Raw genomic sequence first — 22,512 nt, forward strand, 5'->3', positions numbered from 1 at the left:
TGAGTTTTATCTGGGTGGATAGACTAGGAAAGATGTATTCGTGGAATGTCATGCAGAAAGCATCCGAAAGAATTGTGCAATGCTCAGCTGCAAGCTCTGACGCCCAACAGATAGGCCTGAATGATAGCCAAGGGTTCTTCAGGACAATCCAGAACAGGGCTGGGGGATTTGAGAATAAAGATTAAGAGCTCTCTCTTTCAGGACTGTTGAAATTGAGTCAACGATTGCTCCAAACAGGTCAGAAGGGAAAAAAAAACACAGAAAAAAAGGAAAAAATAAAATCTATCAATCTAAAGGTATCTCTGCAGTTGCAACTGCTAAAAGATAAGGCACAGGAGACAGGAATGAGAATAGCAACTGGCAGAGCTTGCTTTATGAGGATACAATCTTTCAAAGAATATGCTGGCAGTGATCAGATAGGTGATGGGAAGACTACCAAGAGCATATTATAGAAGTCAAGCAAATATTTCAAGAGAAGCAGGTTCAGCTACATGAAAGCTGCACAGTGTAGGCTGGAGCACCTGTTCTTGTCTTGAGGAAGGATCAGGGTTTAAATGACCTGACACACTTGGAGGCAATGGACTGAAATGCAGCAAAACTGAGAGAACTGGCATTGCTGGAGCAGTCAATGGCACATCAGAGGGCTATTTTATAGATGAAGAACAATAGAAGTGCAAGGAGTTGGTTAGGTGGTGTAGGGTGGGACACTGCAAGAAGTGCATTAGAGGAGAAATATCACCAAGAAACATCTGATCTGTCAGAGATTTAAAAAAAAAAAAAAAAAGGAACACGAAACACAAAGGAAAAAAGCTTTTTTTATTTATGTCAATTGCTCCTCAGAAACAGATCTACAGTAGGGTATTGTGTGTTATTTATACTTCCTCATCCTTCTCCAAACACACAAGAACCCCATGTCCACGTCACAATGTGATGTTTCCTTCCCTTTCCCAGACCATGTTTGTAAACATTTGCTCACATTCATAAACTGACCCAGGCCTAGAGACATCCTAGAAGGCACTCATGAATTTCAGTGTGTGCAGACCTGGATTATTGATAAGGCAAACAATTTCAGACATCGGTTTCTTTCATCCCTATAAAAGAACTGGTATTTGGCAAGTGTGTGTGTTTGTGTTGCATCTGACTGCAGGTAGAGATCTATTTAGAAGCACACAGGTCAAACATAGTTCTTTAACCTGCTTTATAAAAAGGGAATGTTGGCAGAACTGGAACCAACAGGGAACCAGTACCAAGCAAAAAGACTACTGAATTTGCAAACCCTAGGAGCATATTGTCAATATGCATAAAATACTAGATTTTTTATGAGGCCAATCTCAGATTACATGGATTCATGTAGAAAATAAATTAGAAAGGTCAAACACATCAATGTGTTGCAAGTCTGTAGTCCCTCCTGGCACCTCCGAACAAAGCTAAGGTGATGAGTTCACTGGCACCAGCTGAATTGCTGAAAGCTTAAAATCCATCTTTCTCAGACAAGCACAAAACAAATAGCTAATTGTCTTCCAGAACCAAGGCAACAAGGTCACTGCCTCTCCACTTACAAAGAACACCAGAAGTAATGCACAAGCAGAAGTGCTTTCTTGTTCCTGATGACACACATCCTGAAGTACTCCATATCAAGCTCTTTCAAAACCACTGAACAGAGACAAAGGATTGGATTTTGTCTTTTCTTGTTGCTCAGTGGTAATTAAATCCTGAGACTTGATTAGTTATTTAACATAGGCTAGTGTTTCAACTTGACTTGAATGTAAGCAAAAAGGTTAAAGAACTTGGACAGCATTTCTTGTCCTCTAGTTTCTTTACTGTGAATTCAATGGCTTTAGTCTCCAGCAATCAGCCAGAGCAATATAAACATCACCGCCTCCAAACATCACACTGAGGTGCCCTTCATGCCCACACAGCCAACAGTGTTACTGTCAAGGAAACATCAGCATAGAGAACAATAAAAAAAAAAATAATAATAAAGGCACTGATTAGAAAGCTGCCATTCACACCGGCTGGAACAAGTAATTGTTGCCAGATGAGAAACAACAAAAGGGTTTAAGGGAAATGTTCAAAGGAGCTGTTCACATTAGTGTAACAGAATCATTATGGTACTGGGAACAAAACAAGGAAAGAGCATCTCTTTACAGTATTTCAGTTATTTTAGCAGCCTTGCTACTACGCTTGGCAGCATCCAGGCTGCTCAGCTAGATGTGAGAGATGCTTTTAAAGAAGCAGGAGTACTAGCAGAGTTCTGAGCTTCCCTAAATTCTTCAAGTGAAAGATAAGCAAGAATAGACATGTTTTCTTTGTCTTTCAGATCTCCAGGGGGAAAAAAAAAAAAACCTTAAGTTTGAAGAGCTTTTTTTGTTATGCTTCTTGTTTCTAAGGAGACCACCCAGTTCTGCCTCTTCACCCCTCTGTCACCTTTCAGGGTCAGACTGTCCTAGGCCATGCAGCACACAGCAGCAGTGGGGGTCGTTGTGTTGCCAGAACTCACTGATCTTGCACAAGGAAGAGACAGTGGGAATGAACTGAGAATTAAGGAAGACACAGATCCAGTTACAAAAGGATGCCTCCAACTTTTTTTTTTTTCTTTTTTAAAACAACAAAAACTATTCTTGCAGAGAAGCTTGGGCTTTCAGGAGTAGAACTGCTGCTGACACAATGTTCTGCGTCAGCAGTTCTGCCTGTAACTTGGCTCACAAAGTTAGCAAATCCCATTTTGTGAAGTCCTACAGCAATAGAATTGTTTGCAGTTCCCAGCAAGTAGCAAAAAAGAATCATCTCTGTCATACAAAGTTAATTTTTAAGTTGCCATTTACATGCTCACATCTCTAATTGCTAAGAAAGCTATTGAAATAAAACACAAACTTCAGAGATGCACACATACTGTCTGCATGTGCTAGTACCATTAAGTACAGTGGCTGACTTCTCACACCCCAGCCTTGAAATTTTTTTATGAACAGCTCCTTTGAAGCTGTATCACACACATCTGCAGCACAGACCTCTTCTACTGCATCACTCTCTGCCAGACGAACCCCGCAGGGTTTGTGATTCACCATCGACTGTATCTGGCGGGTGGCATCACAGAGCAAGACAAGCTAGGATGCATTTCCCAGCTGCTTGCTGCATTCTGCTTTGCAGACCTTGCAGGGAGCTCCTTTAGAAAGCAAGCTGCTGCCTCTCATCATTGTGATCTTACTGAGCCCTGCCACACAAACCATTTGTTACTTCTCACGCATGGCAAGAACTTGAGTGAGAGGCAAAAAATACAAGAGTAGGATCAAAGTCAACTCTGGGCTTGTTTTTCTCCGCACTATAACTTTTTATTCCTATACCTGCTCCACAGTCACGGCACGGAGGAATCCTAATCACAAGCCACAGTGTGGCTTAGATCTGGTAAGAGGGGCTCTGAGCAAGCCTGCAGAGTAAATTGAATCAGTCATTAAAAATCTTCCTGCAGCTCCTGCAGACGTCAAGTGACTGCAAGAGAACACATGTCCACAACTACTATCTCCACCAAATCAGCAGCTCCTCTTCCCACCATGCTTCATGCTGGAGCATCTACAAGCACAAATACGGGCTGTGAGCTGTTCAGCACAGTGTGAAGCCAACACGTATAGTGCCAAAATCCTTAAAAGCACTCATAAGGCACAATATAGGTAGGCCAACATCTGCCATTTGCACAAGAGAGGGAATTCACTATAACACTGTGTACTTCTGTAGTGTAAATTCTTCTCTCTCAGACTTCTGCCAGGGACAAACCTACTGCAAATGGCCAAGTTCCTCCTCTCTGCCAACAAACAGAAGAATAGGAAGGCTTCTTTTCACAGTCAGCCAACAGAGCCCAAGCCAGGGCAGATCCTAGGTCCATCTGCTCCCATCCTGTCCTATGCTAGAGACTAATATCCATACTTCTATAGCAACAGATATCTAAAGGCAAAAGGCTGATCAACCTGTACCCCACTGTACCGTGCATCAACTTGAAACAAAGCAACTCGTTTCAGCACTCTGACCAAACAGGATGAGCATTTGAACAGCTCCATCCTAAACTCACAGGTCTTTTTGGCGTTTCTGGATTTGAGCACGTGCTTTCAGATCCTCCTCCTCTTGCAGTTGCTTGGCCACCTGCAAGTCATGCTGCACCAGACGATTACGCTGAATGTTTGTCGCCAAGTGATGCTCAACTGGAAATAAGCACAGACAAGAGCCCCAAAAAATCAGCCTGCTGATTGTCACGGTGTGAACAAGATGAAGAAGTGGGAGGGAGATTCCAGGCTAGAAAGGAAGACAGTTTCTGCAGGGTAATGTCATTAACTTCTCTACAGGTGGGTAAGCCCCAAATTGAAATTATGTTAGGAGCTTGAGACTGCCTCATTTCAACACTGAGAAGGCTGCATATACATTTATTAGCAAAAAACAAGGCCTACATATCTTAACTGCATACAGATTTGTAGGGATTTACTTCTAGGCTTTGTATTTCATTTTCTGGTCCCAGGAAATTACCCTAGATTAATAAAGTGGGCTGGAAAGGACCACCAGAAGCCAATGAAGATGAGTGGAACGTAAACCATTTCTATGGATTCTTCCCTAATTCACTTTCAAGAAAATCCAAAGAGAGAAACTCCTCTCCCTTCCTATGTAATATGTTCCAGAATCTCACTATATTTAGCAACAGAGCAACTAAACACTACAGTGAGCCCTTTACCATACATGGATAATGCCTCCAAGAAAAGATGATTGTAAGAACTGCAGCTGAGAGCCAGTTTTTGTTTGGTGGTCTCACATCCTAGCAGTAAGAGTCACTTCAATGCAAGCTGCGTGCTCAGTAGAGCCAATGGAACAGCACTTGCACCTAGTACTGGTAGATACCAATGCGACTGGCATGCAGCAAAACAGATTAGAGAGGCCACCTCAGCCCTGACTGAAAAGCAAACATCTCCTGTATAGAAACCACCAGCCACTTGAAAGTTCCTGGCTGTACTTTTTTCTCCTCTCCTTTTTAAAGCATGCAGCTGCCTTGCCTCAAAATGTGTTAATTAAAAGGAAGCCTCCGTTCTGAAGGCAGGCACTAGCAGTTCTGAAATCAGTCAGTAAGCAGGCCTTTACTGGCTGCACTCAGGTCAGCCTGTGAAACAGGAAGCTTCCAGACATGCCTGTCATTTCTAACAGCCTCACACAGCAATAAAACCTCAAGCACACTCCCACATGCAATCTTATTATAATCAGCATAAAGAAATTCCATTATAAATGGAATGAGAAAACTGTATACATGAAATGCAACCATCTCTAGAGGGCAATACAAGCTGGGGTAGAACGCAGAGTAGTGTTACAGGACAGCAGACAGTGATGATAACAATACTCCATTAGAAAGAATGAAAAAAAAAAAAACAAAAGCAAAAAGAGAGGATTCCTCTAAGCAAAAAAAACCCCAAAAACTAACAACATAAGAAAAACACAGAAAGAGTTATCTGCAGGGATACATTTGACTCAATTTGTTTCAAATATTGCTACTTACTTTCTTGTTCCTGCAAGTTATGGGCCAAGGTATGATCTTCCAGAACAGCAAAGTCTCGACACACTGTACAGGGAAACAAAGCCAAGAGAATGAGGATGAGGAGGAAGGAAGGGGAAAAAGACAAAAGAAAAAATATCAATACAGATGCTTGAGCTCTCAAGCAGAGGAACTGCCCTGCTCAAAGCAGACAAAGTCAGCACTCAGGGCACACCTCTGCCCTGCTCCACAGCCCTGGAATGCCCACCACTGGGCTGCTCACTCCCAGAGCCTCTGTTCTCTGCCACGAGACTTTGAACGTGGCCTGCATCCCTCATGCCAAGCTACGTCCCTTGCACTTGTCTCCTGTAAAGCAGCGTGAAGCCAAGTTGCAATACAGGCTGTTTTGCAAACACGCCCCACCTTTACATTACACACCTCTCTGGTGTCGAGTCATCACAAACTGATGACAACCCTGTATTTACCCTGAGGATGGATGAAAAGTGACAAACGTTATTGGGACCAGCACTGATTGCTGTGCAATTACACCAGAAACTCATCCAACGTGTAATGCATGCAAACTTCATGCACAAATACCTGACATAGAAAGTTAAATGATTGAAGCTTCAGTGGCTTGAACACAGCTGCAGCAAGAACCCGTAACGGTTCAAACCTGCAACCTGACATTTGGCGTGCCTGGCACAATGTGTATTCCAAGGAAGCACTTTGCCCGACATCTCTATCTCTACACTCCCATGCTCTAAGACTAATGAAGGCCTCCACTAGCTTTCCCAGGGTTTTATCACAGTTCCTGGGGCTGCTCTCTCTCCCTCACTAAAAGGGGTTTGGAAATTGTAGGGCGAAAGCAGAATACACAGATCTCGAATCCAATGCCCTCTCAACACTTATGAGACTTCAAGCCCAAAAGAATCACAGGAAACTAATTTCTACTTAGATAAGCCTAACTTGGAAGTGCAAAAGGAAAACATTATCTACCCAGCCCTGCAATAGGAGTGGCTGGATGCAGTCCAAAACTAGACCTTGAGATTCCGAAACACGAGCAACTCGATCTTCACGCTTATCGTGAGAAATGACAAAAGGTTTCTTTCTCCCTTAGACACATGAACGAGTATTCAAAACCCATTCAAACCATTCTCGCTCCTTCCATCAGCATGTACCTCAGCCATGCCCAGCTCAGCTCCTCAGGGTGGTGAACAGCTTCCTACCCCTGAGCCTGCTGGGCATACTCCAGACAAGGCTATCAAGTCATTTTCAGTGTGAAAACTGTCCCCGAGTTAATCCATGGGCTTCAGACAAAATAAAGACTTTCCCATGGAAAACTTTTAATTTTTGAGCCAAAACTTAGGGGAGTCATTGGGTTGAAAAAGAGTTGGAATTTCCCATTGAAAATGTTGGTGGAAACACGTCTCCCCAAGACACAGGCTCCTTTCTCAGGGGGAAGATTCTGTCTTCCCACCAAGCTGTTCTCAGACTCCAGAAGTCAACCTGCAGAACCCAAAACAACCACCCACAGGGGTAATTTTCAGCTTCTTTTAGGAAGCTGTGCTGACCCGGAGACAAATAAACAGGAAGAGGATGAGCACCAGTCTGAAAGGAGCATATTTTTACAAACGCCGATCACTTTCACTCTCGAGCTTTCAAAAGAATGCTCTGCCCACACTGTGGGAAAACACAAGGGTTTATTTTTAACTTGTTATGATAGGCAGTGGAGCAGTAAAACAGTCACACACCTATTGGGACAGGGCCACATGCAGCGTCTGGTGTTTTGGGAGCACAGACACACAAAGCGTGCACTGCTGCACATGGAGCTCCCACTTCAAGCAGAGTCTAAGACCCCCAAGATGTAGGAAAGCTATGAGGGCAATTTCTGAGGAACCCATTCATTGAAGAGTCTGAGCACACACCATTTCCAACCCCACAAAGGGTAGAAAACACTGCAAGGGGAGGGGAAGGCAGCCACAATCCCACAAGTCTTCCTTTGTCTCACAGTGACACACGCTGAGATGTATCAGGATGCTCCCAGCACCCAAAGAGCTTCACAGGCTTTTTTAGAAGAGATTCCAACTGCAGCCAAGTTAGCATTTTAACCAAAAATCCTGTTGAATGTGGACAAGGATACGCCTTGGTGCATTTGAGGGCATTTTGCAGATGACAGACGGAAGATAAGGCTGCACTTCAAGAAGCCCTCCCTTCAAGGTCAAAGGCAGTGCTTCGGGGAAGGAGGGACAAGCAGCAGGGTGGAGATGAGGACAGTGATTATGGTAACAATCCCAGAGTGACTCATTTTAAGCATGTACAGTTCTGGATGGTGCAATTAAGGCTTTGTCGTCGCTTTCTTTGCTTTCCTTTTATTGCAACTTCTTTCTTTAAAAAAAAAAAAAAAAAAAAAAAGAAGAAGAAGAAGAAGAAGAACGAAAGAGGATGCTAAATGCTAATTAGCAATGAAACACTTCCAGTTGGCCTTTCCTATAAATAAATGCTTCCTCCAGCCACCAACCACAGATGTTTCAGGCAGCAGTGCTACTCACAGGTGACATACTCAGGGTGTCCAGCATTCAGGAACATGTTTTTATGGGATGGGGACAGACATTCCCCAAAATGTCTTTACTCTCTGGTCCGTAACACTGTTTAGTTTCACAGAATGATGGTAAGACAGCCATCTTCTGCTCACACAGCATCTCCCAGCCTGCTGGAAAGGTACCTCTGGCTCAGAGGCTAGAGCTAAGCAGAGATATCTCAGTGCACCACCACAAAGAGCTTGTCCAGACCCATCCAGGGCTGTGCTTTTACCACCACATCTTTGAGCACTTCCTCCTGAAGGTTTGACAACAACAACAACAACAAAAAATTCCACCCACAAACTAGAAGGAGAAAGCAGTGCAGTATTTACCACAGTAGGTCTGTGAGCAAGTTCATTGCACAGATGCCTGAACAGCTGTACGAGCAAAACAAGGGAGTGCAGAAGCAAGGTCAAACATTTCCAGAGCTGCATATGTAAAGCATCTGCAAAGATTATGAAACTGCATCCCACCCTCCTGAACTCCCTTCTGCTCCCCGTGGCATTTGAACTCTGTCGTGTTGGTCATGACGCCAAAGGTGCCGGCAGACCTTTGGTCCATTCTCCCCTCCTCAGAGAGGCACACATGCACAAAAGGACTTTAGATTCTGTGCTCCATTCTGCTCACACCCAGCTACACTTTGCTACTCATGTGGGAAGAATCACGGTGACAGAAATATACTGGGAGTGCAAGCAAAGAGGCAGAAGGGCTGTGGTAGAACACCGCTGCTCTTCTCCCAACAGTCTTGCACCAAGCCCCACAGAAAGTCTCACCTCCTCCATTGAGCTTCATTCCTACAGCACAACAGGGATTTTTAACCTATTTTATTGTTTTAATGGATGGCAGTTCTCCTAAATCCATGAATGGCTAACTGGAGCATACAGACTTAGCCCTGTGAGGCTGAAGTTGTTGGCAGAGCAGAAGGAGATGTTCATCACCGCCTGAAACTTGGCTGGACTGAATGCTCCCAACTCATCTGAGCACATTATTCCCAAGTTCTGTCAGCCTGAGAACAACATGCAAAGGAGGATGAGAACATCCCATTATGAATGGAACAGAGCACTGTCAGCCAGCCAAGTGGCAGGAGATGGCGACACCTGCAGCTCCCTGCAAATTTGGGAGTGATGGCAAGTGCCGAGCCTCCCTCAAGATGGACCCTGTGTTCGTGGCACAGAGCCAAGGACAGCTGCAGGAAGGCCAAGAAAACCAACTCTCCTTCCCTAAAGTTGCATCCAACAACAAGGCTGATAGGAAATTACTGAGGATGCGGATTGAATAGATGTGGTCTGAAACGAAGCTACAGCAGCACGAGCCCTCACTCTCAGCTCATTATGTGGCATTACTGGCACTGGGCTCATGCTGAGAAATAGGATGGCCCCAGTGACAGCAGAACCACAATTCCTTCTCTCTGAGAGGCCATGCATTGTGGGATAAGCAATCTGTTTACCTATTCCCTAATTGCATGGCTAAGAAATGAAAAGGTAAGATTGATGCTTGTTCACCACTGAGAATTAACTCAATTTCCCATCCCCAGGCCCTGGCTGCAAGCCATCAGACAGTCAAACAAGCAGCAGGGGCACGATCAGAGCAGCTGCAATCAGCAGTCCAGCAAAGCGTGAAACACTGACAACGGGTTTGCCCCAGGCTGATTAAACCAATCTGCTGGGTCACAGTAGGGAGTGTGCTGGGATGTGCACTTCTGGCACAGCTGTGAACAAAAACGATGCCAGCACAGGAATGCCAGTAGGGAAAGCAATGGCCAAGGCATGGCGGGAAGCACAGAATCATATCATGGAATTATTAAGGTTGGAAAAGACCACTAAGATCATCTAGTCCAGACATCAACCCATCACGCCTTGCCCACCATGTCTCTCAGTCCCACATCAGCACAGTTCTTGAACGCCTCCAAGGACAGTGACTCCACCACCCCCCTGGGCAGCCTGTGCCAGTGCACCACCACTCTTTCTACAAACAAATTTTTCCTAATATCCAACCTTAACCTCCCCTAGCACAATTTAAGGCCATATTTCTCACCCTACTTGGGAGAAGAGGCCAATCCCCACCTCACCACAACCTCCTTTCAGGTTATAGAGAGCAACAAGGCCTTCCCTGAGTCTCCTCCAGATTGAAAAACTACACTTCCCTCAACTGCTCCCCATAAGACTTGTGCTCCAGACCCTTCACAACTCCACTGCCCCTCTCTGGACACGCTCCAGGGCCTCAGTGTCTTTCTTGCAGCGAGGGACCCAAAGCTGAACACAGTACTCAAAGTGTGGCCTCACCAGTGCAGAGTACAGAGGGACGATCACCTCCTGCTTGCTGCAGCATTTCTGATACAAGCCAGGATGCCGCTGGCCTTTTTAGCCACCTGAGCCAGTGCTGGTTTATGTTCAGCCAATTCCTGAGTAACACTCCCAGATCCCACCACAAAACCCATGCAGTGGCATATGATGGGGAGCTCACTTGCTGCAGGGACCCAGAAGAGTCTCTCTGCAAGCCCCGTGCAGAGACCTCACTTGCTGGTAGATGTTCAGTCCCAAAACGCGCCTTTCTAAGCATCGCTGAGGCATACGGCTTTTGTGAGCATGGCTGAAAGCCCTGTCTTAGGTACAGCAACTTGGCAAAATTTCACAAAATAATCTTTTCCTCTTTCTATCCTGCTGCACCAGCTTCCTCCAGCAGTACCTCAGCCTCATAGCTCAGCACTTTAACACTGAATTGCTTCAAAGGGAGTGAGGTAACCACAACAAAGGAGCTAAGGCAGCCCTCCATATTGTGTGACAGAGGTAGGGAAGGGCAGCAGAGCGAGCAGGAACTCCGGCAGGCCATACCTCACTTGTGCCTGGCGGCCTAGGCCTCGCCACATGACATCAGCCCAAGGGCCCCATGTTGGTACTGGCCTTCTGATGCACCCCAGGAGCCCTGCCAGCTCGACACAGGCACACTCCCAGTATTTCCTTTTGGGGTTTAAAAAAACCATCCCTTGCTCCCCATCCCCTCCCACTCCCTGCATTCTCTCCTTCAGCATCATGTGCTGGATAGTTCACAAAATAAATGAGAAGGCGTGAGTCATGCTTAGCTCCGAACATCTGCAGTTTCTGAATCCTGAAGCAAAGGACAGGAGGAAGGGGAGACAGTGACACAGAAAAGAAAAACAAACAAAAAAACAAAAACAAAAAAAAAAACAGTTTCAGCTAAAGCTGCTTCTTAAGGCCTACAGAGCTAACAAATTAAGTGGAGAGCAATAAGCAGAGCCTGTTCCAAGCCAGCAATCTTGGAAAGATGCTGAGTTAATAAAACTGCAAATCAGACAGAACTGGCACCACAGGGACTATATCAGCCAGGTGAGTGCTCCAAGATTTCCTTGAGTCTAAGATGACCTGGCCAAGCAGCCCTGGCTGGGGCAAGGGATAAACCAGGGGCAGCTCCAGAGGGACTGTGCAGTTCCAGCACCGCCTGCTTTGTGAGATACATGGCCTGACCTCAGTGCTTTCCATTTCCTTCCTGCCTCTCCCATTGCACTGAGAGATTCTTGAGCTTGTGCTAATCCATATCACATCTCAGCAGCATTCCTGGGACTTTGGTCACCACGGGCAGCCAATGCCAATGAAATCAGCCTCACACAGAGAGAAGACGGCTCCTGAGAAACAGACAGGACCAGGCAGACTGGGGAAGGGAGCACGAAGAAGCTGGGCAGCCCCCACTGATAACAAGCAGAGAAGTCTCTGCTTTGCTCTTAAAAGGACAAACATACAGAGTACGAAATATCTCCACCACCAGTGTGGTTTGTTGTTGGTTTTTTTTTGTGTATGGTTTTTTTTTGTTTTGTTTTTTTTTTTTTGTTTTGTTTTTTTTTTTTAATTGGCAGTTCTGGCACAGAAGCTAAAAGCAGCTTGGGATTTGGGAATGAGGTTATCCTCGCTGCTCTAAAAATAATGCCTTAAGGTCAAGGGTATGAGAACCTTGTGCTGTCTGCACCATTCCCCAACAATAAGCTGTCACCTGCCCAACCTATGCTTTGTAGTGGAAGTCTGAATATATACTGGAACCAAATTGTCAGAACACAAGCCTATTTTGTTAACCTGCCTTGAAATAGAAATCAGCAGCTCTCCCTTCAGGAAATGCCCTCTCTGAGCCCACCAGTTTGGCACTCTCTCTTCAGTAAACACGCCTGTGAACTGTTCTCTAGAGCAGTCCTCAAGCAGAGATAGCATCTGCTGAGCACTCCAACAGAGGAGATGACGTGCTTGCACAGACAACTAAGAATGTCTAAGATTGCAAAAAGTAGCACCACAAGGGACCTCAGCAGGTCATTTCAGACTGTGCCACAGAATGAAAATCTGAAATCTCTCATTCTGTTTTTATTATAGACATCTTTTTCAATGTTGGATAATTCCACCCTATTTCATCTTCAGTCTTTCTAGATAAGAGCACTTATCTGCCAAGCTTAACACATAATCCATAGGTCAGGAATGTTAAATACCATGTTTTTGGTTTTCAGAAGAATACACTGAGTTTAAGCGCTTCAAGCTCATACATGTGCTTGAAAATGACTTTGATCCTTCAGGAGTATTAGCACACTCTTTGGAAACTCAGCCCTTTTAGCCACATCCTGCTTGGTTCTCAGATGCAGCTCCTACTGGCCAAGTCTGTGACTCCAGCTTGGCCACTGTGATGCCAGAGCCAAGCAGCAGAACTCAGGCCACCAAATATTATTCACAATATTCAATACACAGCTAAGTTTGTATGTGAATGAAGTTAATCTTTAACTATGGATGAAAACAGAAGTGCTTCTGCAGCCCTCCTCTCCAGCATCTGACATAGCTTCAATTGACTCAGCCAGCACACGTGCAACATGAAAAGCTAACAAGACAGAAATTTTCCTAGCAGCCAATGCCTGCACTGCATAACAAATACCACTGCCCCTTCCAGGCGTGCTTTATCCCTACTTTGCCTGGGAGTGAAGCACCGTGTATGTTGGGGAAAGGAGAGAGGAGTCACTTTTACCAGGAGACCACACTCCCTGGCTCACAGATGTCTCCACAAGCTGTAAGTAATGAATGCCTTGAGTGGTGTCCTATGGATCATACAATGCTGTCCTTTTCTGGAGGTTTTTGTTGTGTGTTTTTCTGCAGACAGGATGTCATGGCAGTTTTAGTTTTAAGCCCAACACCACTCACTTAAAGGGAACAAAAAAAAGTCTCCTTTCACGCGCAACTCAAAACAGCCACCCACTCAGCAAACTGCTCAGGCATGGAGCTCACATCTCAAGGGATCTGCTCTATATACACTCCCTGCCCCCACAGTCATCTCAGCAGCAATCATCCTATTTTACTTTGATCTGGTAAGTAGCTTTCATTACAGCATTTTAAACAATTTTATTCTACACAATTGTTGGAAGGACACACTGATTTCCCAGATAGGTAAAACTTCTTTGCTCAGCACAAGCCAAAACCCCTCACTCAGTTCAGGAGTTTCTCTGGGGAGGGCTGGCAGGTGCATCCCATGGGTTGGAACAGCTCCCAGGAGCCAAAGCACCATCCACATTTTAAACCCTCAGTTTCAGGCAGTCATGAATAAACTCACAGAGCAGCTCCACAGAGATGGAGTCAAGATATTTCAGTGCCAGCTCTCCCAAGCTTCTTCTCCAGCATAATCCTAAAAGATAATGCAGCAGAATGCAAGAGAGCAGGAGTCCAGGACCAGGCTCTCAGTACCTTTCCAGTACAAGTTCACGCATCACTTTGATGACTCCATGCAAGGCTGACTGCTGAAAGCTGATGCTCTCACAGAAGGTGCCAAGTACCAAGAAGAGTTCCAGTTCCTCTTAAAACCCCTCAGTGTGGTTTCACACCCCAGTGAGCTTGCAGTCATTTAGAGGAGCAAGCAGAAGTATCACTTTCTTTCCAGTGCCCAGATGATTGTAGCCAAACCAGAGACTGCTCCAAAGCTTGTACTAATCCAGAGCTACAGCCAGACTGATGGCAGCATCAGCACACATACACAGACAAATCAGGTTTTATTCGTTACACCAGATATGCAAGAAGCAAAGCTCCAGCAGGACAGGCCTCAGGGCAGCCCCTCAGGCTCAGTCCAGCCAACTGCTACGTTCCAAGCAGAAGGTGTCAGAGCTGATTGCAGCATGACTTCCAGCTGACTCCTGCAGATTCCTATCAGCTCCCCCCTTCCTAGGAAGAAGCACTCCTGTCTGCTGCCTGCCCAGCCACTGCCAGTGCTCAGGATGAGCTGCTCTGTGATCTGCTTTCTGAGGACAGCCTTCCTACATCTACCAGCAAAGGATGCTCTGCCTCATTTTCAACTCATTTTTATTATTATTCATTTATTTACTTCTCCCTTTACCAGCCCTTTTGAGTGCTCTCCCCCCTCCTCACTTCCCACACATAAGTTCTCCCAGTTCATTAGTCAGCTCTGAAGAACACAAAGTACCAAAGCTGGCCCCAGATCAGTCAGACCTTCACAGCTATCTACAGAAGAGCCACAAGTCAGCAGAGCTGCAGCACGTCTCCCTTCCTGTCAGAGCCCTGAGTTGGCACCCTGCCCTTGGAGCAGCTAAGATCAAAACCAGCAGGATAAGATGGTTAAGAATACGGTCCCGGCCTCTGGAGTCAGATGGGCACAGAGATGAGGATCACAGTGCAAACCTGAAACAAGCTGCTTTGCGGTCGTGCTCCAAGAATTCAAAACTAGCTTAAGGACAGCAAGAAGTAAGTCTTTTCCTTTGCAGGGGGAGGAGGGGTGGAAGGTCAATCACCTCTAAATGATACAGTATACACACCAGCTTAGGGACCAAAAAAAAAAAAAAAAACAGACCTAAAATCAGGGCCAGAAGCAAAAGGTATCTGAAGAAGGGAACCAGGGCTGAGGCAGGGCTGCCCATCCCTCCTGGTAGCACCAGGCAGTGGGAACACAGGGCCCTCAGGCGCTGCAAATAACCCCAGCAGAGCCCAGCCTCTTCCCAACACAACTTCCTTCGGAAACCTGGCGCCAGCTGCAACGCCTGCAGGAGAGCAGAGCGCTGTGAACAGCAGCTCCACGTGCCACAAGAACAGCCAACACCCTGATGGCTTGGAAAGCTCCCAGGTCTTTCCCTGCCATCCTCTACTGCTTCACCCCAGTGATGTGGTAGCGCTGCTGGGGCACACTGCAGCCTCCTGTCCTTGGGTTATAAGTCCCCAAGCAACGTGCACTCATTGCACTCATTTCACAGTGCCCTCAAGCATTTGCCCCTTTGCCATCGCTAACTGAACATCACATAATTAGCCCACATAGCACTTCTTTTCCCCCAGCCACAGACTCCTGATTCAGCAGAACATGTGGGAGGAGAAATAACCCCCCCCCCCCCCCCCCCCCCACACACACACACACACACACAAACTCTGTGCACAGTTTTTTAAACTTCCTCTGAAAAGAGAAGAAGAACACATCACCAGCTAACCACTGCCACTTTCTGTCCTGAACAGCACTCACCAAAGGCACAGGTGTGCTCTCCTAGCAGCAGTGTGCCATGGCTACAGGGCTAACCTATAGCGAGTGGGGTGGGGTCTTTGTACGTACCAAGAGAAGGTGCAAAGGCTATTTTAAAAAAGCATCAATATGCTTCCACGTGACTGGCTTACCACCGGCACTGTAAGGACACAGGGCTGCCCTGCTTTCCTGGGTGGAAGTGCCCAGCAGCCCTAAACTTCTGAAGTTTTAAGGCAGTTTTAGCAAGTCCTCAGCCATCCTCCTCAGTCTTTCGGCCTTTCAACCAGCGCTAAGCAGAGGAGCAGCAGCAAGTACGTGGAAGGCAGCCAGCTGCACACATGCTGGGAGGGGGATGAGGAAGTAGTGAGGGAACATGTCACTTTGTCCCACAAATTGTCACACTGATGTGAACTGCAAGAAGGAAAACAAGGCTCTGAGCAAAAAGGAAAAGAAGGCTTACTGCACCAAAGCAGAGGCATTTCGCACAGCCCTGAGACACACTTCCCCAGCAGGGTTTCCTTGCGTGGCCCCAGCAAGGGCACTACGGGCCCACCCTGGTCTTAACAGCTGCTGTCTCCACGTTCTGGCATGCACAACCTTTCTGATGTAGCCATAGGAAATTAAAGATTAAACAGAGGTCCACGGTCACAGTAAACACAAGGCTGTCTGCGAGTCACTGCTCAGACAGCAGCAACGGCAATGTCTTGTACTGCCAATGGGGGAGAGCCTCCCGCCTCGCTGCCACCTCCGAGAGTGCCAACAGGTAAAAATACCATGCCTCCTTTATCCCAGCCCCAGCACTTCTCTGCTCATCAGTAGCTAAGCTCATCTGTGCCTACAGAAGGCATGAGTGGAAGTCTGGAAGCTCCTGTCTGCCAAAGGCTGTTTTTTTCCTTTTTTTTTTTTTGTTCGTGGCAGCTCACAGAGGGCAATGCACAGGATGGCAGGAGGCAGACCTGCCTGCTCAGAGCAGTGCTCCAGAGCCATAAGCACAAAATGCTAATCCTGCCCACCTCCTCTGCCAAGTGCTGCAGACCCAGGACAGCTGAATGAACAATAAAACTTTCACCCAGCTTTAACCAGAAGCAAAACGAGCACCACAGCCTCAGCTACTGAATTTATGAATGCTGGAAAAACAGACCTCCTATTACTCAGAAGAGCTGGACATGAACCAATGACCTAGAAAGAAAATCCCATGTCCATGTCCCGTCAGCCCCTGCCCTTGCTGCCCCCAAGCCATCCAGCTTGCCTGCATTTTTCAGAGTGCTTCTCAGAGGAAGTCATCAAGCAGAAAACTGTGACACAGCACATGATGCTTCATGAAAAAAAACACCATCTGGAGCCAAGGGGCACAGTGCAGGTGGCTACAGAGTGACCTGGCTGATCAGCAGCTGCTCTCAGAGTTGCCCCCATTACACTAATCCAGCCTGAGTCCAACCCTTCCTCTATACGAGCATCACCCCTCTGGAAAAACCCCAACGAGGAACCCATCCCCACCCATCCCTCACAGGAACTTCTTCAAAACGTTGAGCCCACTTGGGTTTCTGATAGACATCAAGTTTCCTCCTTGCAGTGCCGTACTGCAGAGCACACAGACACCAAAATGCCGTAAGCTGATAAGATCAGGCAGTCTGCTGCTCAGGGACACCGTCTGGCATCGTAAGGTTCACCCTGCAGCGGTGCCACGGAGGTCAGGTTAAGCTGCAGAGGTTGGAGGGAAGGTGCTGTGGCTGAGAGGAAGATGGATGCTTACCACAAACTTATTCCATTTGCGATAAGGCAAAAAAAACAAAACAGGCTGCCTGCCCCTGGGGCTGCTCCAACAAGGGGAAAAATAAAGCTCCAAACCTTTCCTCCTCACCCAAAGCAGTGGTTGCATCTTTTACTACCACATTTGGGGAACAACCAGCACCACTTTACATATGAATTAGGAGCTCCAGGAAGACAAAGCAGATGCTTAATGAAGAGCAGAAGTCAGAGCGAGCACTGTCGCTGCGCTCACAGGGTCCAAGTAGAATAAGTAGAATGGAGCCTCAGTGGCAGCAGCGTGGCTGCATTGATTCTAACGACAGGTGCAGACACACTGCCCTTCTATTTCTTCTTAATGCTATTAAAAGTAACACTAAACGAGAACTTCATCCATCGCAATTCTCCAGCATTCTGAAGAGCTGTGCATAGCAGGACCAGAGTGTCGGGTCCCACCTTCCCTCCCCCAGGCCCCTTTTCCCGTTGGAGGGCTCAGGCCAGCACCGAGCTCTGCAGCCCCAGCTCTCATCTCTGCAGGGAAGGATGGCTGCCAATTCTCACTTCTAGTAATGCATCAGATCTCAAGAGATGAAAGACACGTGCAAGCAGAGCTCAAGCAAGCTTGTTGCTTGCTTTGCAAGTAAGCAATTAAAATAATATTTCCAGGATTCTTTTGTCCCTGAAAGGCTTCCACATTAGACCTCCAGGGTAAGAGATCTGCGTGCAGACAGCTGAGCAATGCCTCAGGGAGGGTCAGACGAGCACACACAGAGCCAAAGCCACTCTGTGAAAAGAGAACATCACAGACACTGGAGAGGAAAGCAAAGACACTCAGCCCACATATTGCAGCCACCACCAAAGCCTTCAGCAAACGCCTTACAAGAGCTTTGCTAACCACAGTGGTCAGAGCAGGCACTTGGCATTCCTGGAAAGCACCAGGTTGAAGCACCAGGTCTGGCTGATGCTGGAAATGAGTGCTTTAAGGGTATATTTTATACTAGTAAACCAAATAAAGTGCACTGGCTGAACTAGTTTTCACCAGCAAAGCCCCATCTACGACAAGCCTTCAGCTAATATAGGTGGCTTTGAAAATGAAAGAAAGAAAGTAACCACAAGAAGGAAGCACCGGGCCACAGCTGGCAAATTTTCAATGCACAGCAGCAACCAGACTGTAAAACAGCTTTAAGACCACAAGAGAAGAGCAGGATGGCACCATCACATGGCTGTCCCAAGGAAAGCACTGGAAGTGAAGCCACACAGCCCCCCAAAGGGGAGCAGAACAAAGTCCTCACACCACAACAAAGCATGGAACCATGCTGTTAATGAACGACTGAGCTAACTTTTGCCCAAAATGGAGAAAGGGAACGTTTTGTGGTTTTTCTTTTTCTTTTTCCCCAGGAGAATCAACAGTGATTCTGTATCAGGAGAACAAATATTTCCCCAGGCACGGAAGGTGATGCATTTCTTCCCTTGGCTGGCATTCACTCTGAGCATGAATAGACCTAAACCAGGCCATAACTCGGTTTCAACACTCGGCGTAACAAAAACAAATGATATCACTGAGCTGAGAGCTCAGAACGGGCCCGAGGCTCTGCAGAACGCAACTCGGGCCTCGGCGGCCGTGCAGGTCGGAGCTGCTCGGGGCACCGCTCCCATCCAGCGGGGTGGGGAGGACAGCAGCCTCGAACCGGGGTCCCCCGGAGGCGCAGCGCCTCTGACCGCAAGCGCAGCTTCATCCGGAGCCCGCCGAGCGCAACCGAACCAGCCCCACCACGTGCAGGCTGCCCGCACAGGGCTGTCATCCCATCGAACCCACCCGCTGCAAGGGTTAACGGCACTCATTTTCTCGTGCAAGCACACGCAGCCAGGCACTGAGGACGGGCAACGCTAAAACCGGTCGCCGCAATTTCACGTTCCACCCCGGTTCCCAAGAGCCGCAGGGACACGCAGGGCAAAGTACAAAACGGGATTGCGGCAGAGCCCCGCACACCAACCCCGTCGCGCAGCGCGGCGCCGGGCACCGCTCCTCGCCCGCCGGCACACACGCGCTCCCCGCATCCCAGCGCCCGTACCTTCCTTGACGCCGGGCAGCTTGGACTGGTCGATACCGATCTCGGCCATGCTGCTGCAGCCGCCGGGCGGGGCGGGCAGGCCCCACGCTGAGGGCAGAGCCGCCCGCGCCCCGCCGCACCGCGCGAAGTTACCCGCGGAGGGATCCGGAGCGAGCGGCCGTACGGCGCGGCGGAGGGGACAGAAAGCGGCGGGGGGGCGGGCGGGGCGGGCGCTGCTTCGGGGCGGGGCGGGGCTGTGCGCCGGGCGGCTCCGGGCCGCTGCCCTTTGGGTTCGGCCGCGCCGGTTGGTCTTTGTTTTCCCCTTTTTCTTTCTTCTCCCTTTGCTTTCAATCTCCCCCTCCCTTCCCTCCTTTTCCGTTATTCTCCCTTACTTCTCGCTATTATCCTCATTTCTCCCCTTTTTTCCCGATTTCCCTCTGTTTTGTTCCCTTGTTTCCTTTTTTTCCCCTTTAATTTCTATTATTTTCCCTTATTTCCCCCATTTTCTCTTATCTCCCCCTTCCCTATTTTTCTCATTTTCCCTCACTTCCCCTATGTTCTCCCCTTTTTCACTTACTTTCCCCCTTTTTTCCTAGTTTTCCCTAATTTTCACTTTTAGCCCCTTTTCTCTTATTTTCCCCTTTTATTTTTCTTAACATTTTTTCCCTTTTATATTTTTTCTTATTTTCTTCTTTCTTTCTTTTTACATTTCTTTTTTATTATTATTATTTTTGCTTTTGTTTTTGTTGATGGGGTTTTTTTTCCCCTCCTTCTCTCATTTATTTCTCAGCCCCTAAAGCAGCACCTTGCAAGGCCATTAACCCCACACACAGGGACCGGCCGGAAGAACATCCTTCACTCATTACCAGCCCAGTTTTTAATCTCTGTGCAAGCATCTGCTGTTGGATATAAGTGGGAACACATAAGAGCATCTAAGCAAAGGATACAAAGGCAAGGAAGGGTCTGGAGGGCCCTTCCAACTTGTGATGTCCTATGATTTGATGCAACAGAGCAGCCTTCTGACCCCACATTTAGAAACATCATCTCCCAGTTCAGTGTCTCAGTGTTCCCGAGTTCTACCTCATGCACGCAGCTCTTCGCTCCAATCTTCCCTAATGAATTTGTATCCTCTTATCTGGCTGCGGCCCAAACCAGCCGCAACAATTAGTCAAAATTCCTGAGCTCTCTCTGCTCAGGTTTCTCCTATGTAAATTATGTGGCTCCTCGTTCCTTCCTCCAGCTCTGTTAATCATGCAGATGTGTTTGTCCTTGCCAGACTCACTGATGCTCCTGGGGAGGAGCAAATCCAGCAAGCAGCATTCACCTGCCCTGTTCCCAAGGGCAGGGTCCTGTACACCAGGCACAGCTCTTTCCTTGCATTTGTGACACTGAACTCCTCTCATCTTAGCTTGATGTCGAGATATTCTGAAGAAATCTCTGAAGGTGGAAGATGGCAAGAATCACTTGAAAGCCGCAGGAGGCTTCAAAGACCAATGGAAACATGGGAATGACTGTGGGGGGCTTGGAGAGGAGAGAAAATGAAGCAGGATCCAGGAGATGTATGACTGATGTGATGCTGACACTGCAGCACAATCACATCACATCTTGTGGTCCCAAAGCACAACTCCCAGTTCCCACTGTGTCTGAAAGCCTCTGCCTCCAGGCAGAAAGCATGGAAGCTCTGTTCTGTTGGGTTAACAACAGGTTTTCCACTGCAAACTTTACAGCATCCAGCTTGAAGGTGTGTTTCAGTGGGTCAATTAATCTCAATAAAGCTGGGGAAAAAATAACTATTTCTTTTATTTAAGAGCACGAGTTCCTCGTGCTGCTCCATTCCTCCTGCAGGCCAAGAAACAGCTTTGTGCCTGCTTCTTAAATAAACCAGGCACCCCTCCTAGTGCCATGCTGTCATCTCAGGACAGCAGGAAAACAACTCTGAAATAAATTGGGCCTCATCAGGATGCTCACTTTCAGAGCAGCCTTTGTTAGAGCTCCACTAATGACTGCATGGCAAACTCCAACTGATGAGGCTGCTCTGGGGGTAGGCAGAGGATAATGATCCCACAGGCAGGAATGCATCCATCATTGCTCACTGCAAAGGGATGGAAAACCAGTTCTATGCATCTCACGCTAATCAGGTGCCACACAAACCTGTGTCAAAAACTCATGGGTCAGTGGTGACGGGTGACCACATTCCCTCCCACATAAGCCAGAGCATGAGATGATGTCTTTCCTCCTCTGACCACCCCAGTCATTAACTTTCCTGCTTTTCCAAACAACCAAGGGCATGCATTAGGAGAGGTTTGAATTCCTGTGCCAAAAGGGGCCAATGAGAGGAAGCAAGCATTGCAGCACTTGGCAAGGAGCAGCAAGAAGCAGGTGTGCAATTTCTGTCAGTAGCTGAATGGTGCCTGTGGGAATTAGGGCTCCCTGGAGGACAAGGAGAGCAGGAGTGTGCAAGGATTAAAGTAAAATAAAATAAAACATACAGAGGAGATGAATTTGAGCATTGCATAAGATGAACGAATTAAACTAAACTTGTGCTTACATGCAATGTCATAGAAGCAGCAGGAAAATGGTTGGGCACTGGGAAGGCTTTTGTTGGCTTTCTAGTTGGAGAGAGAAGGCATACAATGGGAAGTCAGATACAGTGCTGCATACAGCTCAGTGACGTGCACAGCTCAGATGTTTGTCCAGGCTGCCCAGGAAACTGCAGTGTGCAAATTAGCTCTGCATCTGTGCCCACAAATTTACAAACATGTCTGTAAGGGTAATAGTTCTGCCTTCCCTTCCCTCTCCCTCCCATGAAACTGTCAAGTTTCACATCAGCAAGAGAGACCAAATACCTTCCAAAATTATTCTTCACCAAAGAAAGTGAGAAGTAATACCAAAGCTGGCACATTGACCACTTTTCACCCAGAAAAGATATTTGTTCTTCACTTTGTGCTCTGCAGGGAGCTGCCTGCAAGCCCACACAAAGGAGACATAGCAGCCTAATAAGAGTGGGACGTCGTGGAGAAGCCCCTGTGCCTGCCATTAACTACTCAGCTACTGGATGACATTTCAGCAGTGGTACTGGAGGGACTTTGGTGGGGGCTGAAGTCAGTGAAAGTATCACATGGCACCAAGCTTGCTATATTCTCCTCTGAACAAC

The 22,512-nt window shown here is 47.3% G+C and overlaps 1 protein-coding gene across 3 annotated transcripts in view; it reads right to left on the minus strand.

Annotated features, from left to right (window-relative positions):
* The window catches only part of CCDC50 (coiled-coil domain containing 50), a 39,706-nt gene extending 20,122 nt beyond the window's left edge, over positions 1–19,584 (minus strand). For 2 of the 3 annotated variants that reach the window (XM_085232571.1, XM_085232570.1), the window contains exons 1-3: positions 19,380–19,584; positions 5,522–5,584; positions 4,061–4,190 (exon numbers count right to left, since the gene is read on the minus strand). In XM_085232571.1, coding sequence (XP_085088697.1) covers positions 4,061–4,190; positions 5,522–5,584; positions 19,380–19,428 — 242 coding nt within the window. In that variant the 5' untranslated portion in view covers positions 19,429–19,584. The remainder of the gene's footprint in view (positions 1–4,060; positions 4,191–5,521; positions 5,585–19,379) is intronic. The other variant, XM_085232572.1, reaches the window with a different exon arrangement.
* Positions 19,585–22,512: the final 2,928 nt, after the last annotated feature.

Source organism: Meleagris gallopavo, chromosome 11 (genome assembly GCF_905368555.1).
Source record: "Meleagris gallopavo chromosome 11, MGAL_WU_HG_1.1, whole genome shotgun sequence".
In the NCBI taxonomy this organism is placed as follows: domain Eukaryota; kingdom Metazoa; phylum Chordata; class Aves; order Galliformes; family Phasianidae; genus Meleagris; species Meleagris gallopavo.